This window comes from Geotrypetes seraphini, chromosome 14 (genome assembly GCF_902459505.1).
Source record: "Geotrypetes seraphini chromosome 14, aGeoSer1.1, whole genome shotgun sequence".
NCBI classification, from domain to species: domain Eukaryota; kingdom Metazoa; phylum Chordata; class Amphibia; order Gymnophiona; family Dermophiidae; genus Geotrypetes; species Geotrypetes seraphini.
Window position 1 is genome coordinate 74185949 of NC_047097.1, and position 23918 is coordinate 74209866.

The 23918-nt window shown below is 44.5% G+C and overlaps 1 protein-coding gene across 7 annotated transcripts in view; it reads left to right on the plus strand.

Annotated features, from left to right (window-relative positions):
- MAP2K5 (mitogen-activated protein kinase kinase 5) overlaps positions 1–23918 on the plus strand; it is a 229552-nt gene that overhangs the window by 84170 nt on the left and 121464 nt on the right. For all 7 annotated transcript variants that reach the window (XM_033920062.1, XM_033920063.1, XM_033920066.1 and 4 more), the window contains 4 exons: positions 2617–2665; positions 17247–17320; positions 18033–18083; positions 20793–20864. In XM_033920062.1, coding sequence (XP_033775953.1) covers positions 2617–2665; positions 17247–17320; positions 18033–18083; positions 20793–20864 — 246 coding nt within the window. The remainder of the gene's footprint in view (positions 1–2616; positions 2666–17246; positions 17321–18032; positions 18084–20792; positions 20865–23918) is intronic.

Below are 23918 nucleotides of genomic sequence, written 5' to 3' on the forward strand. Positions count from 1 at the left end.
ATAACTAACAAGTGCCAAAAAGATGCCCAAACTGACCAGATAGAAACATAGAGTATGATAGCAGAAAAGGGCCATCGGCCCAACAAGTCTGCCCACTCGAAGAACCCTCCCTCAACAAGAACCCTCTTTTTAAGCATTTCCCCGGAGCAAACCTACATGTTTATCCCATCGTCCCTTGAAGTCGAGTGTGTTACTGGCCTCAACTACCTGACATGGAAGACCATTCCATCGATCAACCACTCTTTCGGTGAAGAAGTATTTCCTGATGTCACCATGAAATCTTCCACCCTTGAGTTTGAGCGGATGCCCTCTGGTTGCCGTGGGACCCGTAAGGAAGAAGATATCTTCCTCCACCTCAATACGACCTGTAAGATATTTGAATGTCTCTATCATGTCACCCCTTTCTCTGCGTTCTTCGAGAGAATATAACTGCAGCCTGCTTATGGGAGATCTTTAAGTCCTGAGACCATCTTAGTGGTTATACGCTGAACGTCCTCCAAAACTGAACACAGTACTTCAGATGAGGTCTCACCATCGACCTGTACAATGGCATTATGACTTCAGGCTTACGGCTGATAAAACTTCTCCGGATGCAACCTAGCATGGATCAAGGCATGACCCCAACTTACTCTACACTACCAGTAGTCACTGGCCTCATCCCAAAGATGTGAAAAATACTGCTTCAGAAGTTATGGCTAGTCCTAGTAAAGCAGCAAGCAGGTTCCTTGAGTAGTTCGGTAGTCTGTGCAGGTGACTATAGAGATGAGGACCAAGGCCCAGATCCCACTCTAACTAGTACGCTTGTGGTGGAACATGTGAGCCTTCTAAAACCCCCTCAGAGCCTGTGATCCAGGGCAAGCAGTGGCTTTCCCCATGTCTCTCTCAACAGCAGACTATGAACTTGTCCAAACATTTTTTAAAGCCAGCTAAATTAACCGCTCTTACCACATCCTCTGGCAACACATTTCAGAGCGTAACTATTTCCTTTTATTGGTTTTAAAAGTATTACTCTGTCTCTTAGTCTTTGTAAATCTTGACGCAGTAAAAGGTCGATCAACACTTGTACCCGTTCACCACTCAGAAGCACCATCTTATAAGTCTCTCTTTTTACATGCTCTTCTGAAGTAGGACTGCATGCTTTAAGACATAATTTTCCATTTTGTTTTGCAGAGGTTAGAGCAGGGGTAAGGAACTCCGGTCCTCGAGAGCTGTATTCCAGTCGAGTTTTCAGGATTTCCCCAATGAAATGCATGAGATCTATTTGCATGCACTGCTTTCAATGCATATTCATTGGGGAAATCCTGAAAACACTACTGGAATACAGCTCTCGAGGACCGGAGTTCCTTACCCCTGGCTTAGAGGAATAAAGTATACCAAATTGTTTACTTCTACAGTTGTTAATCAAGATGCAAAACTTTGGAAAAATTTATCAAACCATATGACTTCAGAGAATAACTATAAAAATTTTAAGAAGGCTTTGAAAACTTATTTGTTTAATGAACATGTATTAAAGGAGTAGTAAATTCAACATTGATTTTAAGATTGTAATTCTGGACATTATCTCCACTTCTTATTAATGTTAAACTGTAATGAAATTTGCTGAAGTATTTGCGGTATATAAATAAACTAGTGTTTAAGCCTGTTATATTAACGGGTGCTAGAATATATGTCTGTCTGTCTTTCTTTCTTTCTGTGTCTCTCCTTGCCCCTGTCTCTTTCTTCCTTTCTTTCTGTCTCTCTCCCTCCCGCTGTCTTATCTTTCTTTCTTTCTATCTCTCTCCCTCCCGCTGTCTGTCTTTCTTTCTTTCTGTCTGTCTGTCTCTCTCTCTCTCTGGCCCCCTGTCTGTCTTTCTTTCTTTCTGTCTCTCTCCCTGCCCGCTGTCTTTCTGTGTGTCTGTCTTTTGTTCTCGTGCGCTGCCTGCCTGTCTTTCTGTCTCTCTCCATGGCCCCCTTCTGTCTCCCTCCCCAAAACAAACCAAGATTGCTCCCTGATCCCCTTTCCCTCTCCCCCCCACTTCCCTGTGCAGCAACATTCCCCCCTTCCCTGTGCAGCAGCAGCAGCATTTCCCCCTCTTTCCCTGTGCAGCAGCAGTATTCCCCCTTCCCTGTGCATCCACTCCTTGCCTGCTCCCCCTGTCCTGCAGTAGCCCTTCTCCCTTCCTTTTACCTCCTCCCTGTCCAGCAGCACCCGTTCTATTCTCCCTGTCCTGTAGTAGGCAGCCATCTGTAACGTTTCTCATCCCCCCTCCCTTCTCCTCCCGGGTCTCACAAAGCCGTTGGCAGGAAGTGAGGTCGGCAATGGGTAAAATCGGCGCTACAGGCTCCTCTTACGCGCCGCAAATCAAATTGCCACAGACTCCACTGCCGCGCATGCGCCTCAAATCAAATTCGGCATGGAAGCAGAAATCATGGCGGCATGGATCAAGCCGTTTCAACAGCGCATGCGCGGGTAAGGGTTTTATTATAGAGGATGTTGTATTGTATTTTCTATTAATGATTTTAAGTTTAGAGCATAAAATTGGTGTGTATCTCATAAAAAAAGAATAAACTGTTTTTGCTTATTTATTAAGGTTCACATCATGCCAATGCGCTTATTATAGGTTTTTTTTCCTACAGGTTGTTAAAGGCCTTAATTATCTGTGGAGTTTGAAAATTTTACACAGAGGTGAGTGATGCATGTTTTTCTGTGACATTGCCATGCCTGAGTTGAAGAAATTGGTTCCTAATTTCAAAGTTGGGTTTTGTATACTAAAAGAAAAAGGTCCGCCTAAAGCCCCTCATCCAGCTTAAGTTTCAAAGGAGCTTTGCCCAATAGGAATTGGAAATCCCCATCATTGCCTGTATATGGTTTTCCAACACTGACTTACTCTTTTGTATGGCCATGGCTTTGCACATTTGTAACTTATTTACATGGTCATAGCATGCTATCAAATCATGAATCTTCTGCAGATGCTGATCTAAAAGGTCTTCTTAAAACTTTTGAAGATACTGAGAACATAAGAACATAAGAAATGCCTTCGCCGAATCAGACCTTAGGCCCATCTAGTCCGGCTACCCGCACACGCAGAGGCCAAGCCAGATGTTCCCTGAGGAAGACCTTGTTTACCCGTATCCAGTGGCGTACCTAGGGTATGTGGCACCTGGGGCCCATCATTTTTTGACACCCCCCCCTGTAAAAAAATATTTTTTGTAATGACCATGAAACAGAATAAATGGTCAGAATAGAAACAGGCAGTGAAATTTTTCTTATATTCCAAACATAACATAACATAAATTATGTCTGAATTGTCATGACATCAGAAGTACATATGGAGTAGTTGCAGGTGATGCTTGGGACAGTTCTGATTGTGTTAGTTCGGTTTTATGTGTTTTTTGAATAGAAGGGTTTTTATTTCTTTTTGAAGGTTTTGCAGTCTGTGGTCGAGGTCAATAGGTTGTAGAGTTGGGAGTCGAGTGTTGCAGCTCGAATGGCTAGGAGGTTGTCGAACAGTTTTTTTCTTTTGACGTTTTTGGTTGGAGGGTGTGTGAATGTTGCATGAGTTCTTCTATGTCTGGTTGAGGTGGATTGAATTATTTAGCTGAAGAAATTAGTTACCCACCCCCCATTCCACACACATTAATTCTCTTCCATTTTTGTTCCTATTATAAAAAACACTGATAAGTTCCCAGAAAAATAATACATTAAAATAAGAAGTGAAAACAAAGGCCCCTACAGATGAGAACATAACATAAGAATAGCCTAACTGGGTCAGACCAATGGTTCATCATGCCCAGTAGCCCATTCTCATGGTAGCTAATCCAGGACACTAATACCTGGTCAAAACCCAAAGAGTAGCAACATTCCATGCTACTGATCCAGGGCAAGCAGACACTACCCCCATGTCTTAATAACAGATTATGGACTTTTCCTCCAGGAATTTGTCCAAATCTTTCTTAAAACCAGCTACACTATCTGCTTTTACCATAACTTCTGGCCACTTCATTTTTAAGTTTAGATCTTTCCTTTCAAACAGAGACCTTGCTAGATGTCAAATACAGCACAAGGTAACTTCACATGGACTTAGCTGTGCAGGAAATGTGAATCTCCTCATACACCCATCATATAGTGCAAAAATGTGCAAAGGTCTGTTTTTTTCTTTCGATCACTACATAGCCTAATGCCACACAAGCAGCGCTGTTACAAACATATTCTGTAGGTCAATGCTAAGGATAACAAAGTTTCCTTCCTTGGACCAGAAGGAGATACTGATAAACCACTGGAAGAGATCCCAACACAACACCCAAAGACCCACTCAGTGTGTGAACCAATTGAGTGGAGTGGACTAACTGGGGGGTGGAAATGGGCCCGGAGTTTGCTCAGCAGAATTTCCCAGACCACCTCTTCCTCTCAACACATTGACATGCTGCCACAACCATCACTAGGAACACCTCACTGGGTAGGCCAGCTATGCTATAAACTTTATAAAACACATTATTATATTTTCTTATAAAGCACATATTTTAACTGAACTCTCTGACATCCTCAGCCTTTCCATTCACAAAAATAGAAGGAAGAAAAGTTCCCATTTCCTGCTGTCTCATGTCCCCGGCCTATACAATATTTTTTTTCTGCAGACCCTTCAAAAGTCTGACCAAATCCTCGTTTCACTTGCATTATAAAGTACTGAGGATGCCATCTCTCCCCAATCCCAGGTCCTAAAGTCTAAGACAGTAGCGCAAACTAATGCTGCCAGATTCAGGAAAAAAATTTTTGATTCGATTCAGCCTATTGCAGGGGTGTCCAATGTCGGTCCTCGAGGGCCGCAATCCAGTCGGGTTTTCAGGATTTCCCCAATAAATATGCATTGAAAGCAGTGCATGCACACAGATCTCATGCATATTCATTGGGGAAATCCTGAAAACCCGACTGGATTGTGGCCCTCGAGGACCGACATTGGACACCCCTGGCCTATTGAATTGGTATTTCAATTCGATTTTCCTGCCCAGTTGGGTGATTTTTTTCAAAACTCCTGGTGGATTTTATAGCTTTTTCACCCCCTTTGGCTTCTCCTAACCACACTGGCGCTGTGGTGTAAATAAAATAAAGAAACAAAAAGGACTTTTCCTCTCTCTGTTAAATCCTAGCTCACGTTTGCAGTCCAACACCAGCTCTGGCAGGATACACATTTCAAATCTGACATATTATAATCACAAAACAGAAAATAAAATTAATTTTTCTACCTTTTGTTGTCTGGTTATATTTCAAATCTTGTTGGTCCAAGGCTCTGGTTTTCTTCTGATAACTTGCTTGCCAGGGTCTCCTTCTTTCTTCTTTCTGCGTGCTAACCATCCATCTGCCAACTCTGTCCTCCCTTTCCATTTCCCTTCCCTTCCCAGGAAGTCTGGTATCTTTCCTTTTTTTCATCTCCCTCCACAGATCCACCTTTTCTTAAATACCCTTTCATCCGGCATCTCTCCCTTCTTCCCCACCACCCCAGAGTCCACCATCTCTCCCTTTCTTTTCCTAATTACCCTCCTATCCAGTATCTCTATCCCTCCTCCACACCATCCCTTGTGTCCAATTTCTCTCCCTTTCTGTTCCTTCCCTCACTAAATCCCATGGTCCATCATCTCTCTCCCTCTCCTCTATTTTCAGACCCATTATTTCTTCCCCCCCCCCAAAGTTTGGCATATGCACGTCTCTTTGAACACCCCCTTCCCTCCGTGTACTTCTAAATCATGGTCCCCCCCAAAGGCCTGTCCCCCTTGAAGGCCTGCACCCCCCTTGAAGGCCTGTCCCATCCCCTTGTAGGCCTGTCCCCCCCTTGAAGGCCTGCCTGCCTGTCTCCCCCTTGAAGGTCTGCACCCCCCAAAGGCCTGCACCCCCCCGAAGGCCTGTCCCACCCCCTTGTAGCTTCTCCCCCCCTTGTAGGCCTGTCCCCCCTTGAAGGCCTGCCTGCCTTTCCCCCCCTTGAAGGCCTGTCCCCCCCTTGAAGGCCTGCACCCCCTTGAAGGTCTGCTCCCCCCCGAAGGCCTGCACCCCCCCTTGAAGGCCTGCACTCCCTTGAAGGTCTGCCCCCCCCCCCCGAAGGCCTGTCCCACCCCCTTGTAGGCCTGTCCCCCCCCTTGTAGGCCTGTCCCCCCCTTGAAGGCCTGCCTGCCTTTCCCCCCTTGAAGGCCTGTCCCCCCCCCCTTGAATGCCTGCACCCCCTTGAAGGTCTGCCCCCCCCCAAAGGCCTACACCCCCCCGAAGGCCTGCACCCCCCTGAAGGTCTGCCTGCCCCCCCTTGAAAGCCTGCACCCCTTGAAAGTCTGCACCCCCCCCGAAGGCCTGTCCCCTCTTGAAGGCCTGCCTGCCTGCCTGTCACCCCCTCCCCCTTGAAACCCTGCCTGCCTGCCTGCCCGCCCGCCCCACCCTGAAGGCCTGATGCCCTGACCCACCCCGAAGGACCGCTCGCCCCCCTGGCCTCCCCGCACCACCTATGAAGCAGCCGCAGCAGGATCGCGAAGTCAGCGTCAGCGATCCCTGCGCTGTTTAGGCGCTGCTTCCTGCGCCACGGTCCCGCCCCTCCTCTGACGTATTTTAAAAGTCTCTATCATATCCCCTCGCAGTCTTCTCTTCTCAAGGGTGAACAATCCCAGTTTCTCAAAGCTGCTTCTTTTGAAAGAGCTTTTCTTTCTTGTTTCTCCATGATCACAAAACTCAAATCGGAATGTAAAACTTACAAATTCTTTCAAATCCAGTTGTAGCCACCTCTGGGTTAGAACTAGTAAGAGGAAATGTTTCCCATATGATGGTTTGAAGGAGTCCCTCTAACATTTATGTCATAGAGTTCCAAAGCAAGTGGGTGAGAGTTATACCATATATATGCGAATATAAACCAATCCGAATATAAACCGAGGTGACCTTTCCCCATCCCTTAAAAAGGATGACTTCAAGATTAGAAATTTGGGTGATCCTGGTGAGCCAGTCTACAAAAACTTGAGAATATCCACTGCTTTTTTTCTAGGCTAAGCAGCATAGAATCTGTTTTAGTTTGGGGGGATTTTTCCAGATAATTGTGCCCTGAATTAGTCACTGCTGGAAACAGGATACTGGGCTTTATAGTCTGTCCCAGTATGGCAACTCTTATGTTCTTAATTACCGTATATACTCAAATATAGGATAAGATTTTTGGGCCCTAAAATGGGGGTTTCGTCCTATATTCGGGTCATCACCTAGTGACCACCCAACTCCCTCCCAGACTTGCTGCAGGACTCTGCCGGCCTGATGTATGATCTGGTAAACTGGAACAGGCTGTTCTGGCCGATTCTAACAATTTTTTACCCCCCCTTCCCCTGTGTACCTTTTTCCGCATCCCTGGTGGTCCAGCAGTGTATGGACAGGAACGAGCTTTCCACGCTCCTGCCCCATGCTGAGCCCCTCCCTCACATCTCGTGGCAAGCGGCGCACCTGGCCGGCACACAGGAGCAAGCTTTTTGAGCTCCCGTCCAGCCCTGAGCTGCTCCCTGAATGGCTGCCACCAGTTTAGAATCAACAATAAGGCAGAAATAGTCAAAAAGGTTCACAAAGGGGGCGCTCAGGATCAAAACTGTGCACACCACGCAAACCGCGTGAAAACTAACGAGATAATCTCAAATTTTAAGGGTGCTCTCAGTGTGAACAAGCAGCAACAGGAGACAAGCTCCAACACTTTGTAACTCAGGTAGAGGCAGGGATGGAAGACGGGAGGAATACTTCCTGTCCCGGCAATTCTTATGTTTGTATGATAGAGCAGACCCTGCTAGATGCGGTATCTTGGCATGAACTCTTTATACATCTCACTGGGTGTCAAGGAAAAAGAGACATGCAAAGCTCATTTTACAGTTCACAGTGGGTTAATTGGTGTATCCTTATTAAAGAGAAGGAAAGAGTTTTCTTGCTTGGCCCCATATCAGGACCCTAGCCTGTTAAGGAGTTGGAAATGAAGGGGAATCCTAAATATGGAGAAGCACTCTGGACTTTTCAGGATCTACAAAATACCTGTCAGATTCCTCAGAGGGAATTCTTTTTTTACTTACAATTGCAACATCTACTTTAGCAAATCCTGGCAAAACATGGCTGGAGGACCCACTTCTGCCCTTTGAGGAATTAAGTCATGGTCTCGGAAAGCGCAATGTGAAATCTGTCATATGACTGAGGTTCTGAAGCCCAAATAGAGTGGGAAAGGATCTGGGCCTTTCCCTTTCAAATCAGGATTGGTCTGCCATCCATTTCAGCAAATTTGGTAGAAAATGGGGTGAAATCCTTATATAGAGGGTACATGCCACCATCCCAAATAGCCCACTCTGTCCCCTCTTTTGGAGACGAAGGTATATAGATGCATATTTGCTGGGATCCAGCTCTGGGAGGAGTGTACAAGACTCTCTTCTAGTAAATTTACCCTCCCTGTAGAGGCTAGTCAAACTCTGTTGCACTTATCAGCAGCTGCTACACATTTCCCCAGATGTCACTGCATTGTGACAGTTTGCCAGGCGGTGGCTTTCATGTTGCTTTAAATTTGATTTATGTTCGTGTTACATATTTGCTTTCTTGTAAGCCACTTTGGGCAGAGATTGCAGGTTATAAATAAATCATCGCAATTTTAAGGATCTACACCACACAGAGGATGTGGTTTGGACAGTGGAAATCTACACTTGTATTCGCAGAAAGGAATCCTCATCTGTCAGGTTTTACATTAGCTCAGAACCACAAGAAACCCTCAAAAAGAAGCCAAATTCAAATTGAGGTACGTGGAAACTGCCCAATGGCTCCTCCCACTGTGTGTGCTGGCAAAACCTACGTGCACTGCTTTAGGTTCCTATCCTGCCCTGGAGTACAGCTGTTGTGAAAGGAAGGGTCTGAAGCCTGAAGAGGGAGATGTTGATGCTCAAGCAGGCTTTTGCCAGGGTGAAGCCCGATGAAATAGTGAAACTTCCAAACTCTTGCCTTATACTAGGGCCCAGCCTGCTGGCTGTGTCAGGTGCAGCACTCCTCTTCCCTGCGTTCAGTGCACCCTATTGAGAGCAGCCAAATTTCTACCCCACAATGTCAGCATAATCTGTATATTTAATCATACCTGCTGCTTCCCTCATTAAAATCCAGTGCAGGGGGAATAACTAGACAGATAGATTGGTTGGCATATTTTCATAAGATAATTAAAGATAATGAATAGGGGTTAATGTGGGACTGGTGGCTATTGTGCTGTGATTCACAGCAGCTCAGATAAGAGGCCTGCTGACACACCCCTCTGGCTCTGCTTAAACACAGACCGGTCAGTCAGCACCACACAGCGCCTGCCTGCATTTTGGAACGATTGAAATGCTTCAGTTCTTTGGAAATTCACTGAGTGACTGTGGAGAGGAGATCTTTTTCTTTCCCAAAACGAACCTGTTCTGTGAAAAATTCTGCACCAGAGTAAAGCTGCTGGATAGAAGTGAGTATCGTTTTCTGCAGCATGAGGGAAAATCGCCGGGAGCCAAATACCTCCAGATGTTCAGCTGTTTCCACGGCTCAGGAGTATTGTAGAATCGAGGTCATCGCTGATGCGTTTATTAATTGCTTCTCATCATAAACACTTACTTGTTTCCCTCACATATTCGCTCTCTTGAAACAATGCATGCACTCTTCCAGGGGTGTCTGTGAATAAAACGTAGACCATAGTTTGTGTAGGTAGTGCCGCAGGCTCTGACCATGGGACATTTGACAATCTGATGCTGGCAGGGATGCATTTTGCAGTGGGCATCAGAGCTCTTGTAAAGTATCTTGCCACATGAATTGCTTTGTCACCTGAAGCTAGTTTTGGCATTTGGGGAAGATGTGCCACATTGATTTGTTCCTTCAGCATAAAGGCTCAGTGTTGGCACAGGAGATGGTGTGTTTATAATGTATCATCTGTGCTCCCAGGGGAGCCTTTCTATAGTAGAATAAGAGTCAAAATTCTTGGATGATTCTTCCATAGTAAAACTGACCCTTTGGCAATAGCATGGGGTGCCTTTTCCATTTACTTCAAGATGAGTTCTGGAGGGGTGGAGGGGTGCAGTCATTTTAAGGCATTCCAGGTCTTCAAGCCAATGGGAATTTAATAGCAAACGTGCAAGGCAATATCAAGACTTGACACGACATTGGCCAGGAGTCTTAGTGGGGGATGCACTAGTCAGCAATCATCACTAAACCTGTTTTCACAGCTTTAGTGACGATCACTGTTACTGACCCGATGCACAAAACGGCCCACTGCGTGTTTTTCCCCTCGATCGCCCATTTTCTGATCCGGCCATACAAATTAGCTAAAACCCACTAACATCGCTTGGCTATTCCCATTCCCCCAAAATGGGGTTTTAGCGATTGTAAAAACTGACTTGTCTGTGTTACTGACAGGTTTACCTGGGGGGGGGGGGGATTTCATTTTTTTCAATGGCACAGATATTTTGCGTGTGTTACACATGCAAAATATCTGTCCCATTAACAAAAGAAAAAAAGTCCCCCACCGCCGATGATGGCCCTCCACAACGACCCCCAACAATTGTGCCCCCCCCCCCCCCCGCGAGTCACTGTCGTCCCCTGAACCCAAAACAAATAGTCTGTTCAAACAGCCCAATGGGGGAGCAGTATGCCAAATTTTAAAAAGTGACTTTAGAGGAAGTTGCATGTGAGGAAGATCAGGTCTTTATCCCAAGTTCTTCCAACAAGGGACTGGTATTCACACACCATTGTATGCTTTATAGCACAATTACATTTTCTGGCATTCGGCATTTGGACCCCTGAAGAAGGCATTCCCAGCTGAAACACGGATTGATATTACCTGCAGCATTTGAAATATTGGTGTTTTGCTTTTGTTTTTGGCTTTCCCTTGGTTTCCTGTGGAACTTGTTGGTCTTTGTCCAGTCCTTCAGTCCTCATTTCTAATCGCATCCAAGCCCCAAACACTGAGCTAATCTAGAGTCCGCTTCTGGCCTCCCAGCCAGAGTCTCTACATACAACTGAGTGTCCGCTTTCCTTCATCCTCAGTATTCACTGATCTCGCTTTAGTCCAGCAATCATCCAAATGTCCCTTGAAATATGTCTTTCTTTCTTCCTCCCACGATAGTTTCTTCTCCTCTTCCATATTTCCCCTTGCGTTAGACCCTTTAAATCCTTGCCTCAGCCAGCTCCTTGCCCTTTTTTTCACAGCAGTGCTCTCGCTGTTGTACTCTCTTCCCTTCACTGTTGCTGACTGCTGTAGGTTTAAATGTGAGAACAGGGGCTGGTGGCAGTGATGGAGTACAGCACAGAGGCAAGAGCAAAGAAGTATGATTCTCATCGCTGGAAAGGATGAGTCACTTCGGTTTTGGGCACCTTGAGCTGTGCTTCCTTAGCTATTGCATAACCTGGCTTTTGCCTTCATCCTGCCTAACCAGCCCAAACTTTTCATTGGAAAATTTCTTCTAGTAGGTCTACGAAGTAACAGATACCATTAGCTTTTGCTCAAATGCAATCATACAGCTCTTCAAAACACAAATGGATTACAAAGTTTTGGTTTATAGCTGATGTGGAAAAGATCACACACAGCTAAATGGTAATGTATATTTTGACCAAAGGATTTTAGCCCTCCTTGACTTCGAAGTGTGTACAGAGCCTTATTTACATATCGCAACCTTAGAATTGCAGGGTTCTAACTGTACCGCAGTTAGAACCTTGTAATCCCATTCATAGACTAATTTCTGTACATAGAACCATGTAATTTCTTATGAAATGAAGGAACGGTTAAGTTGCAATAAATCCTCGTGAGTGTTGTAACATCTACATGTCAGATAGAACCTGGAAGTCATCGGAGTTAAAAATTGTCACTTAGAACCCTGTAATTCTAAGGTCACGATATTCTTCAGCTCTGCCTCCGCTCACTCTGAGCCTCAGTCTTTCTTTCTACGCGCAAAGTTGTAGGAGCTTCTCTGTTCTGTTCAGGTTTTTGATCCAATTGCAAGACTTTTTGTGCTGCAGAGGCCCTGTGTTCCTCCGAGACATCTCTGGCTGTGGGAAGACACAGACTGTCAGGTTCGAGGTCTGTAGCCCACAGGTACCTGCTTTTCTGGATTCCTGTGTGGCCAGCCTTCTTCAACAGTTTGGAGGCTCAGAGACTGTTCACTTGGGAGCAAGCTCGCTCCGGGTCTCATCCATAGTGGGTTTGAATGCAGGCTCTTTGTCTCCCATGGCGGTTTGGATCCTGGATTGGGGCTGGCTGTGTTCCTGCCCCCATGATGTTGCATGGGCTTCGGTGGCGATCTGAGGGACCACTCCCATGAAGGGTCTGGATGGCAGTCCACAAAACAAGCTGAAGTCTTTTCATACCTCTGGCTAGATGTTCAGTGAATAACAATTCCCAGCACAAGCATGACACAGTAGTAGGGCTGGTACAGCCTATGGGAAAAGTCGGGTGTCTCTAAATGTGAATTTTGTGAGTTTCTGAGGTTAAGGACAGGTCCCTCACCTCTAAAAAAAACCAAAACAAAAAATACCCCTTCCTTGAGTTTTCTGAGTTTTTATCCAGCCTCAATCTGCCTCAAAACACCTCATTTTTACTTAAAACTGGTGGGGATGGACTCCTCTGGCACGGATACTTCAGATTCATGGCAAATTTGTGGCGGATGCCTGTCAGAGGGTAGTCGTCGTTCCACATGTGGCACGGCACATGAGGGAGGCGGGAACTACTGGCTTTTCCTCCACTAAGTCCACTGAGATGATGGGAGCCTAGAGTATGTGGATCCTGGGTCAGAAACTCCGGTGGAACCAGACAAGGAAGAGTTAGCATTCCCGGTGAAGCACAGTTGCATGCCAGCGGACAAAGCTTTACCAGGACTCCATATGATATATTGAAATATTTTTAAGTTACAGAGGCCAGGTTAATTCCTTGGGGGGGGGAGCTTGGCAGGAGTGGCACCGGGGCTGGTGCCTGCTAAGGGCATGGGGTTCCCTCAGTGGAGTCATGCACAAGCATCGGGGACCCAGTCAGGGCAGGATTTGGATGAAGATGCATCTGAGTTCATACCTTTGTTTTCCCAGTCGGGTTCCTCTGCTCTCAGAGATTCAGCATCTCAGGTAGTCCAGTTCCTAAAGGCTTGTCATACCAAGATGCGTGGGCTCACCCTGGCAGAGGATGAGCCTTTGCCATAGCTTATGCTAGCAAGGGTGGATTTTGTAACCAATGCTCTATATGACATCATTAGAGTCATGAGCAAAGTCTCAGCTTATTCCATTTCAGCCATGGAATGCTCTAGATCAGCCATCTCTTGTAACAAATTCATAGTCAATTAGATCTCTTCATTCAGATTATTTCTGTTTCCTTATTACTTTTTTGTGAACTTCATAGAACTATTTGGTTATGCGGTCTAGAAACAGATTTATTGTATTGTGGGAGAGTCCACCTCCAAGTCTCAGCAGACTCCCTTTCAAGGGACAGATATTTGTCCAGCGTGGTAGATTGCCAGCTGAGATCTCTGCCAGACAGCATACTGCAGACCTCGAGAAGTTTTGGGTGGTCTAATTTTCATAATTCCAGGCGCTTCTGACAGTACTCAGGAGGACCCTCATCTCAGGGATCCTATCTAGAATCAAGACAGAGATTTACAGGACTTAGGCAAAGTCAAACCTCTGGTTTTTGTCCTACTTCAACCTCCAAGAAAGTACAGTGATGCCAGGGCCAAAGTCTTCCCCTTGAGGATAGGTGGATGGCTTTGGGCATATATGGATGTCTTGGAGCAGATCTTGTCAGACCACTGGGTGCTGGAGATCATTTGGTGAGGGTACAAACTCGGTATAGTCTAGGTCTTGCAGAATCTGGGCTGGACAGTGAATTTTTGAAAGAGCCAACTGGTTCCATCCCAATCCCTAGAATACCTGGGAGTACTATTCATGGAGGCCGTGATACACGGACCTAGTTCATCTTCAGAGGGACTAGGGTCTCAGACTATGGGTACAGCCCGATCTTCTATCTTAAGGTCCAGTGGTCATAGAAGATCCAGATCGCTTTGGTCTTACAGCATGGCTCTTGAGTGCAAAGGATACTCAGATGTAGTCATTGCTACTCTTCTCAGAGCCAAGAAACCTATGATGGTCTCTGCTTACGCTAAGGCATGGGAGACGTTTCAACACTGGTGCATGAAAGAGAAGGTCGAACCATTTTGTGTTCTGATCGCAGTGGTGCTAGCTTACCTCCAAGCATGTCCTGACAAAGGCCTTGCTCTGGCATCACTCAGGGTCCAAGTGGCAGGCCTCTCGTGCTTCAGGACCTGTGGATGCAAAGCTCTTCTGCCTTCTCATCCAGACATAGCCAGATTCTTAATGGGGGCATTAAGGCTTAGACCTCCAGTAAAACAACTTTTTCTGTCTTGGAACCTTAATATGATTTTGCCTGAGCCAGGCTCCTTCTGAGCCTATTTAAGTGGCATCTTTGTTGAATGTTATCATCAAGACCGTTTTCCTCGTGGCCATTATGTCATCGGGATGAGTCTTGGAGCTGCAGGCCTTGTTGTGCAGGGAGTCCTCAAGATCCTAGAAGTGAGAGTTTCCTTTTGCATGGTCCAGTCTTTTTTGCTGAAGGTCATTTCGGCATTTCATATCAATCAAGAAGTAAGAATACCAGCATTCCAGACCACGGGGTCAAAGAAAGAGGACCAGATTCTGAGAAAGTTGAATGTGAGGAGAGTCCTTCTATGTTATCTGGAAGTCACAAATGAGTTCCGACTGTCAGACCATCTATTTGTGCTCACTAGTCAGGCTAGATGCAGTAGACCGGCATCTAAAGCTACCATCTGTGGCAAGCAATCGCTGGTCTCCTTGAAAACACATTTCACAAGAAGTGTGGCTTCTTTGTGGGTGGAAACTCAGGCGATTTCATCCGGGGAGATTTGTAAGGCAGCAATCTGGCCCACTCTGCATACGTTCTTCAAGTTCTACAGAATGGACATGGCAGCATGGGAGGACATCGGCTTTGAGTCCTTAGTGTTATGAACAGGTGCAAAGATCTAACCCTAGATTTCTGGGCTGCTTTTATACATCATGACTGTCCGGAATGACACACCTATTGCACTAGAAAAAGAAATTAGGCTGTTACTTTGCTAATATCTTTTCTAGTAGATAGATGTATTATTCTGGCACCCCACCCTTTCACCTGCCTACTGTCTCAATCAGGAAATTCAAGTCAAAACTGAGATTTTAATGTCATACCTCAAAGTTATGAAGAATAATCTGTTGTTTTAACACATTGAGGGAATGTTTGAGGTCCATAAATGTTTCTTATTGGTGTAGTTATTTTCAAAGCAGAACAGATTTGTAGTTCGGGGAGTCTCCCTGTACCCCTCCTTCTTATGTGTTCCTATATAGGGCTATCACCTGCTTTGGTACAAACTGAAGGGGGCAGCAGAGCCCTCTGGAGAAGGAGGAGGAGGAGGAGTTGAAAACCTGGAACGGATTCCTTATGCATGGCTTGCGAGCATGGGGGGAATACTCTACTGTCCAGAATGACACACCTATCTACTAGAAAAGATATTAGCAAGGCAAAAACTTAATCTTTTTTTTATTTGATGGCTCTCCTGAAGACATGTAATCTGCTTCTTCTTTAGGATCATGTTGACTTGCACCAGTGTGTAGCAGAGTAAGATATCTAGTGAATATGTGCCCATAAGACAGTACAATCTTCCAGCATCCAGTCTGCTTAGTCTCAGGACCAGCGCTGGGCACACCTTGAACTATGAACGAAATGAAGATGGGGTGAAGAAGCGAGTGGAGGGAGAGAGCATGGAATGAGCTGCTGCCATTTGGGGAGTACAGAAGCACTTGTGTGTTTATAAATATGTAGCTCTCTGCAACACAAACATTTCAATCACAGAGGCCTGTCCCTTGAGCCTTTTCAGAAATAACCCCCTCGAGAGCTGGAAAAGGAAAGGAAACAAAAAGAGGAGAGAATGGTGCTGCTGTCAGCGTGGCAGCTTTATTTGCTTTCATCTTGGGCAGTTCCCAATATTTATTTTCATGAAATTTTTTAACTCATGAGTTGCTGGAAGACCAAGTGTGTTCTGGGAGTTTCTTAGCCCATACTGTTTAAGAACATCAGAATTGCCGCTGCTGGGTCAGACCAGTGGTCCATCGTGCCCATCAATCCGCTCACGCAGCAGCCCCCAGATCAAAGACCAGTGCTCTAAATGAGTCCAGCCTCACCTGCGTACGTTCCAGTTTAGCAGGAACTTATCCAACTTTGTCTTAAATCCCTGGAGAGGGTTTTCCCCTCTATTAAGCATATATGCAATTCCGTTTAGAGACAGGGAAGATGAAGGGACTCCAAGGGGTACTTTTAAGGAGAGCTCTCTGGGAACTGCAAATGCAAAGAGCATATTGTGGGTGAGACATAAGTCCAGCAAATGCACCACTAGGGAAAGATGCATATGAGAAGTGGATATTTCAGCATGAATTTTCTATGTGAAACACGGTATCGGTTTAGATGAAGGAAGGTCCCATTCTGCTCATTAGACCGCAGTAACTCCTATTCTAGTATTTCTCACCAAGTTGCCATACCTAGTGGAAACTCTTGAGCCCAAGCATCTGCTCGTTTGGTAAAGCCACTCAGCCAAGTCCATGGTCAGAGTGAGGAAACATGTACCAAACGTGCATTAGAGAGGTTAGAGAAACTAGGCCTCTTCTCCCTTGAAAAGAGGAGACTGAGAGGGGACATGATCGAAACATTCAAGGTACTGAAGGGAATAGACTTAGTAGATAAAGACAAGTTGTTCACCCTCTCCAAGGTAGAGAGAACGAGAGGCCACTCTCTAAAGTTGAAAGGGGATAGATTCCGTACAAACGTAAGGAAGTTCTTCTTCACCCAGAGAGATAGAAAACTGGAACGCTCTCCCGGAAGCTGTTATAGGGGAAAACACCCTCCAGGGATCCAAGACAAAGTTAGACAAGTTCCTGCTGAACTGGAACGTACACATGTAGGGCCAGTCTCAGTTAGGGCACTGGTCTTTGACCTAGAGGCCGCCGCGAGAGCGGACTGGGCACAATGGACTGCTGGTCTGACCCAGCAGTGGCAATTCTTATGTTCTCATGCATTGGCGAGCTGGCAATCTAAACACCATATTTACTAGTGCATGGCTAGAGGTTTGCTGGACTTTAATGATTCCAGAAATGATCTTTGTGCTTCTGCATCGCATTGTGAACTGCTCTTTTCCCCCAGTCTTTTGGTTTGTTTAGCTGTGTGTTTTGTTCTTTGTCCCTTTTGCAGATGTGAAACCCTCTAACATGTTGGTGAACACACGAGGACAGGTCAAGCTTTGTGATTTTGGGGTCAGCACCCAGGTAGGTCCTTTTCAAAGGTTGCACACTGCCCTTTCTAAAAGCGGCCCCCTCCTTCAGAACAAGTGGCTTTGGAGCCTTTTTAATCTTGTCGTGACTTTGTCTTCATCAGAATATGATTGTTCATTGTTTAATGACAGTAAAAAGTGCTGCTATTGTAATTACTACATGCGAATAGCAGCCTTCATTGATATGCAGTCTTGCTGGGAATGTATTTGGGCCAGACAAAAGGGAAGGGCAGAGTGGGACCATCGTCTGGGGAGCCTGACTGGCCTTGAATAAAAAAATTAATATTGCACACAACAATGGTGCAGAGGCCTTCAGAACACACAGCACAAATTTTAATTAATTTCCATTTGGGGCCTCCCTGGAGGACCTGGGTAACGATGACCCGGGAGCTTGCAGTGGTGTCGACTTGAATCACAGCCAAACATGAAAACCAAAAGAGAAGGTCAGCGTGGCGTTGAAAGTTGCCTTGCTGTGCTGGAGTCTACGCTGGTTGCAGAGCGGCTCTGACACATGGCAGCGCTGTTAGCAATCCCATGAACTGAAAGGTCCCCTCCTTTTGTTTCTGTCACGTAACTTAATAAAACTGCTAGAAGCCATAGTCCTGTGTGTTTAAATTAACAGATAATTCCCTAATTTTTCATTGATTGATTAGAATGCAGCTTTTGTGTTAACTAAGAACTATTTGTCCATTTTATTTGTCTTATAGCTGGTCAATTCTATAGCCAAGACATATGTTGGGACAAACGCGTACATGGCGGTAAGTGAACAGCGTTAAAGACCCCTTTGTATGTAGCGTTGTTTGCTGCTGCTTTCCAGACTAGAATACAATATATTTTGGTTACAAGTATTTTTCAAAGCAGGTAAATAATTAGAAGGGAGATTATTCACGTAACCAAGAAACGGTGACTGAGACTTGCATAATGTATCAGTTTTTTCTGTAGCGTCTTCCCTTCCCTTCCCTCCACTCTATTTATGTGCTCTCCCAGCTTACTTTAATCCAGTCATTTTGTATAACCATCTTCAGCCAGGAATCACATAAGAATAGCCTTACTGGGCCAGACCAATGGTCCAGTCTCCTGTTTCCACAGTGATCAATCCAGGGCACAAGTGACCCCATATAGTAGCAACATTCCATGCTACCAATCAAGGGCAAGTAGTGGCTTCCCCCATGTCTGTCTCAGTAGTAGATTATGGACTTTTTCTCCAGGAACTTGTCCAAGCCTTTTTAAAGCCATCTATGTTAACTGCTGTTACCACATTCTCTGACAATCAGTTCCAGAGTAGAGAGTTGCACGGGGACAGAAATCAAACCCATCCCCGCCCATCCCCGGTAGAATCAAACCCATCCCCGTCCATCCCTATAAACTTCAGAAGTAGTTATTTCATTTAATTATGCTACTGAATTAAAGGCTCTGGTAGGGGCCCATTTACAAATAAGCAAAGACACTTTATTAATTTGGAAATATTAATTGGGAAGAATACATATTTTGTAAACGAGTTTCTACCAGAACCTCTAATGTAAGTATAAATACTCTGCTGATGAGGACCCCCAAGCTGCCAGCTGAGGATTTCCTCTTCAGTTGGCTGGGGGTCCCTTTGCCAAGCTTGGCAGACAGCAGTAACATCGCTGATTCACAGATGCTGGCACCTCAGTGGCTCATGGATGCGCCAGCGACTGCTGCGCTTGGTGGAGGGGAGTTCTGGCCATCTCTCCAGAGGAGGTCCTCTGCTGGCGGTGCTTGGGGATCCCCACCAGCCACAGGAAGGGTCAGCAAGTACTTCAACACTGTAGAAATAAAACCAAAAATGCATTTCCTTTTCTTTTGAACAAAGATATCTGCTACATACATTTCCCAAAGCTAACATATTTTAGTCAATAAATTCCGTTTTTTACCTTTGTTGTCTGGAAACTTATTTTTCCATGAAGTTGGTCCCAGTTTCTTTTTTCAGCTTTCCCATCTTCTGTTAATTCTTCTGTTGCTGTCCATTGGTTCCTCCAACCATGGTCCAGCATTTATCCCTCTCTCATCCCCCGGACCATGTGCAGCATCTTTCGCCCTTGCTCACCAGCCCCATGCCCAACATTTCTCCTTCTATTAGCCCTCTCCAGCACCATGCCACATCTCTCCCTGAATGTAGAGACTTTCTAAATGAATTCAAAGACCATATAGGATGAAAAGTGGAAAAATCTTGGACGTACCAGTTATAAGATTCTCTGAACAGGACTTCCAGTCACATTTGCATTTTAATATCTTGATTAATGCTCAGTGAGTATGGATTGCTTAGCTCAGGCTGTGTTCTTTTGTTAGATGAGACAATAGTATGTTAACGGTAAGAACCAGTTTCTGCAAAGGGAGAGATTCTAATCAGAGAAAAGAGGGCAATCTGACTAGGGACAAGCCTAGAACCCCAGATATCAGTTTTATGTGTCAACTTCAAGAGGAAATTTAAAAATTGTGACCAAATTCAAGTGTCCCTTTCTCTTGTCCTCTGAATCCCTCCAGGGTTCAGCTCATGTGGTAGGCATTTCCTTTAGAGCTCTTGTACAGGTTCCATGAGACATTCAACAGAATATCAGATAAATAGAGCCAGTCTGCTGACCAGACCCTTCCCTCCCTGAGCCATTCAAAGGAAAGTTCAAATGCATTGGGATTCTGTAGCCAGCATACTGCCAAGTAGCTTAACTAATTAAATTGTATACTTTTAGAAATCCAGATTACAGTTCAGCCTTCCCAGGTGTACATTAAAGAAATGGGTTTCTTTTTTGTTGTTAAAGGCTGATTAATTACAAAGTAAAGCTTTAAAACTGTTCTAATCCAGTAGAAGGGAGGTTCCCATTTTGTCATTCTTTCTTCAAGTAGGATCAAGGCTTCTAGTTTTGCAGCTTGACTAGTGGAGAAGATATGCTCTTCAAAACCCTACCATCCTACCTGAACACGCACCTAACTGGGAACAACTCTTCCAGACCTAGGAGAACCCAGACACCCTTTACCTAAAGGCATCCTCTTAGACTGCTTTGGGAGTTTACATTCATCAACTCCACCATTTATTTTGGAAGCACAGAGTTGATGACTGAAAACTCCCTAAGCAGTCTAAGAGGATGGTGAAGCAAGGATCTTGATTGGGGATGAGCGCAGAACGAGTGCGATAAAGTATATAAGGATACCGATGAGAAAGTGTGTATCGGAAGACTTCATATGACTCCCAGCGTTATCTGCATGAGGTGGATATGATTTGAGGCTTTTTCTCCACCTTGATAGTTGAAAAATAGTTTGAAGTCTCTAATGATTTACCCCTCCACATACAAATATAATAATTGGAACATTAGTCATTGTTATCCTCTAATGAACCCATTTGGAGACATGACAGGGCCAATGATCTGTCTTAATTCCATGAAGGTACAGCCTAAGGTAAGGAGAACAATGATTTGTATAGTTTTAACCTCCTTTTCATTCTCTTTCTTCAGCCTGAGCGAATTTCCGGAGAACAGTATGGGATTCATTCGGATGTCTGGAGCTTGGGCATTTCTTTCATGGAGGTGGGCGCTGTCAGTTTACCCTAATCTGTGGGCTAGAAACATTTGGAGGGGCAACTTCATTCTTGTAGGTTTTGTCTACTGTAGGATCAGTAGAACGTTTAATTTCTGGAGTTATTGCTCATTGTTGATCAATGTTTCTCATTTTTTAAAGACGTAATTAGCCGTTCCTGAGGCTGATATTTGGCAGGATTATGCCCTTGCTAAATCACATTCCCTCTTTTGATACTTTTTTCGCTCAGTGGGTCATATATAACATGGGGGCGATTCGATCACTTGACACTTCCATTCAGGCATGTCAGTTTTATAACGCCATCTGTGCGCCAAGATGTTGTTACAGAATACTAGTGTAATCCTGAATTGGTGTACAGATGTGAATGGATGTGCCAAGCGCACAACTTCCCATGTGCTATAAGTTAGTGCATGCCCCGAGCCCACCCTGCTCTTTGGAAGAAGCCTTAGCACTTTAGTTGTCAACAAGTTCAATATTCTGTTTCCATGACAATGATTATTACTTGATTTTTATTATTAACTGCTTTAAAATGTTATTGTACAAAGTGGTCTATCAAGTAAATAAATCAGATCCTTGCAGTTACCTCACTATAGCACTTAGGCCTGACCTTATGAAGTAGAATCTAAAGTGCTTAAGCGCATAAGTGTTGCATGTTTTGGCCCTTACAATATTTCTTACTTCCAGTCTTATTATGAAGCGTACCTGCCTGTCTGTCTGGAAAATGGCCTCATAAATGGCAAACGACAGCACTGTATAGAGAAAATCCTTTTACGTTCTCATTGACTTGTTCCCAAAGCTTTGTATACAGGTCAGCAAACAGTTTGCCCTTATAAAGAGACCTACCCCATGGGGAGGCATAATTTTGGCTGCTCTATTTGCACCTGCTTCAAAGCACCAACACAGCAATCCCGGCTTTTTCCTTGGGCTTACAGGTTGATAGGGATATCGTCTCTCCGGTCCTGCCATTACCATAGCCCAGTGGTCTCAAACTCGCGACCCGCCAGGTCCTATTTTGAGGCCCTCGGTATGTTTATCATAATCACAAAAGTAAAATAAAACAGTTTCTTGATCATATGGCTCTTTAGCTATATATTACAATATTATTATTAAGACAGCCAAAAGGAAAGATTTATAAACTATAGAGTTTTACCTCATGCAAAATTGTCATTTCTTGAATGAGACATTAACTCTTTTTTCTGAGGCCCTCCAAGTACCTATAAATCCAAAATGTGGCCCTGCAAAGGGTTTGAAGTTGAGACCACTGCCATAGCCTGTCTCAGAATTGTCCTCTGAAGTTGACTTCAGTATGCATGATAGGGATGATTTGAAAGCTTTTTATAAAACTGCCCCATGGAATGTGTGTGTATAAGAACCTAAGAATTGCCGCTGCTGGGTCAGACCAGTGGTCCATCGTGCTCCCGCGTCAGCCCTTAGGTCAAAGACCAGTGCCCTAACTGAGACTAGCCTTACCTGCGTACGTTCCGGTTCAGCAGGCATTTGCAATGCAGTCAAAATATGTAGGCAATTCTGGGGGCATAGTTTGGGCGAAACATGGATGAAATTGTGCTAAACACATGTATTTTATCAAATATACAAATACACGCACACATTCTTATGGGATGACTTTGTCAAAGGTCCTCATTTGAGGATCAGGCCATTTCTGGGATCAAGCCTGTTTCTTTTCTCTGGGCTAGTTGTGTGCTTTTTGTCTTCTTTGAAGACCCTCTGGCTGGACTGTAGAAACATTCTTTATTGTATGCTTAAATTAGCCACTTGAAAATGGCTTAAAAACGTCTAAAAATTATATTGTCCCCAAACATCTGACCACCACCCCTCTGCTTATCACTGACATTGGCAAACCACCCGATTCCTCTGTCATGGTCTGAAATGGCAAAGCTTCATCTTTTCTTGTGCCCCAGGCCCCATTTCCGCTTACACACTAAGCTGCTTTCTTTTACGGTGCTCCATCTCTGAATCTTCTTTTTACTGTCCCTCTCTATCAGGTACACAAGACAGATTCTGAGCTGCTGTTTACTATCTTATTTTTGGTATAGTTAACCTGTTTACTTATTACAACTTTGTTACGAAAGGTAATATATCCAACCTGTCCGTATATTCTCTTGAAAAAGTGGAATCTCGTCATACCAATCAGGTTGCTCCGTTGAGGACTTGTTTTCCTTTGTTCCAGGTAGAGCTATCCATGGTACCACTGGAGCATCAGTAGCGTCACTAACAAACTCAAGTTCATCTACAGGAACTTTCCCATGCATACTATTTTATCACTAATAATGCTAAATTTTCTCCATGATTGCAGCAGGACCCTTCTTCTACTAGGTTATACAGATTTCTAAAACAGCAGATGTCCTCTTTCCCTTTCTTTTCTGTCATCTGATGGTTTTGACCAGATCATTGATATCCACTCTTCTTTACCCAGACCATCTACCTCTATCTAATACGTTCCTTGATAGCTCGTTTGAAAATTTGACCATCCCCAAAACTCCTTCAGCCTTACCTTCTTCTTCCCCTTCCCAACTTCTCAGTTCATTCACTCCTTTTCTCCAATCCTTCATCACCTCTAGCTTGTGCTCAGGTATCTTCCCCATAGCTTGGAAGCAAGCAGCTAGTCTCATTCAAGTAAAGAACCCAAAACCTAATGTTGACTCTTCTCAAATCTGTCTTTTCTTTCTAAACTTGTAGAAAAATTGGTATCTACCCAACTTACATTATTTGTAAAGAAAGTTAATGCATTGCATCCCAGACAAACTGGTGTCCGTTCAAATCACAGCCCTGAAACTACTTTGATGTCCTCTTCCTTTGCCTTGATCTTCTATGCTGCCTTTGACCTAATTGATGGTTTATTATTTATAATCCACTTTATTTCACAGTGGAGAACAAGATAAACACAAATAAAGCAGTTAATACAAAATAGAGCATATACAAACAAATTCTAGAAAAGCTGAGGTAGCAAATCCATTAAAAATCCACCAACCAATATTGCAGTATTGAGAAGAAGATTAAACCTCAAGACAGATCAAATGCCAAAT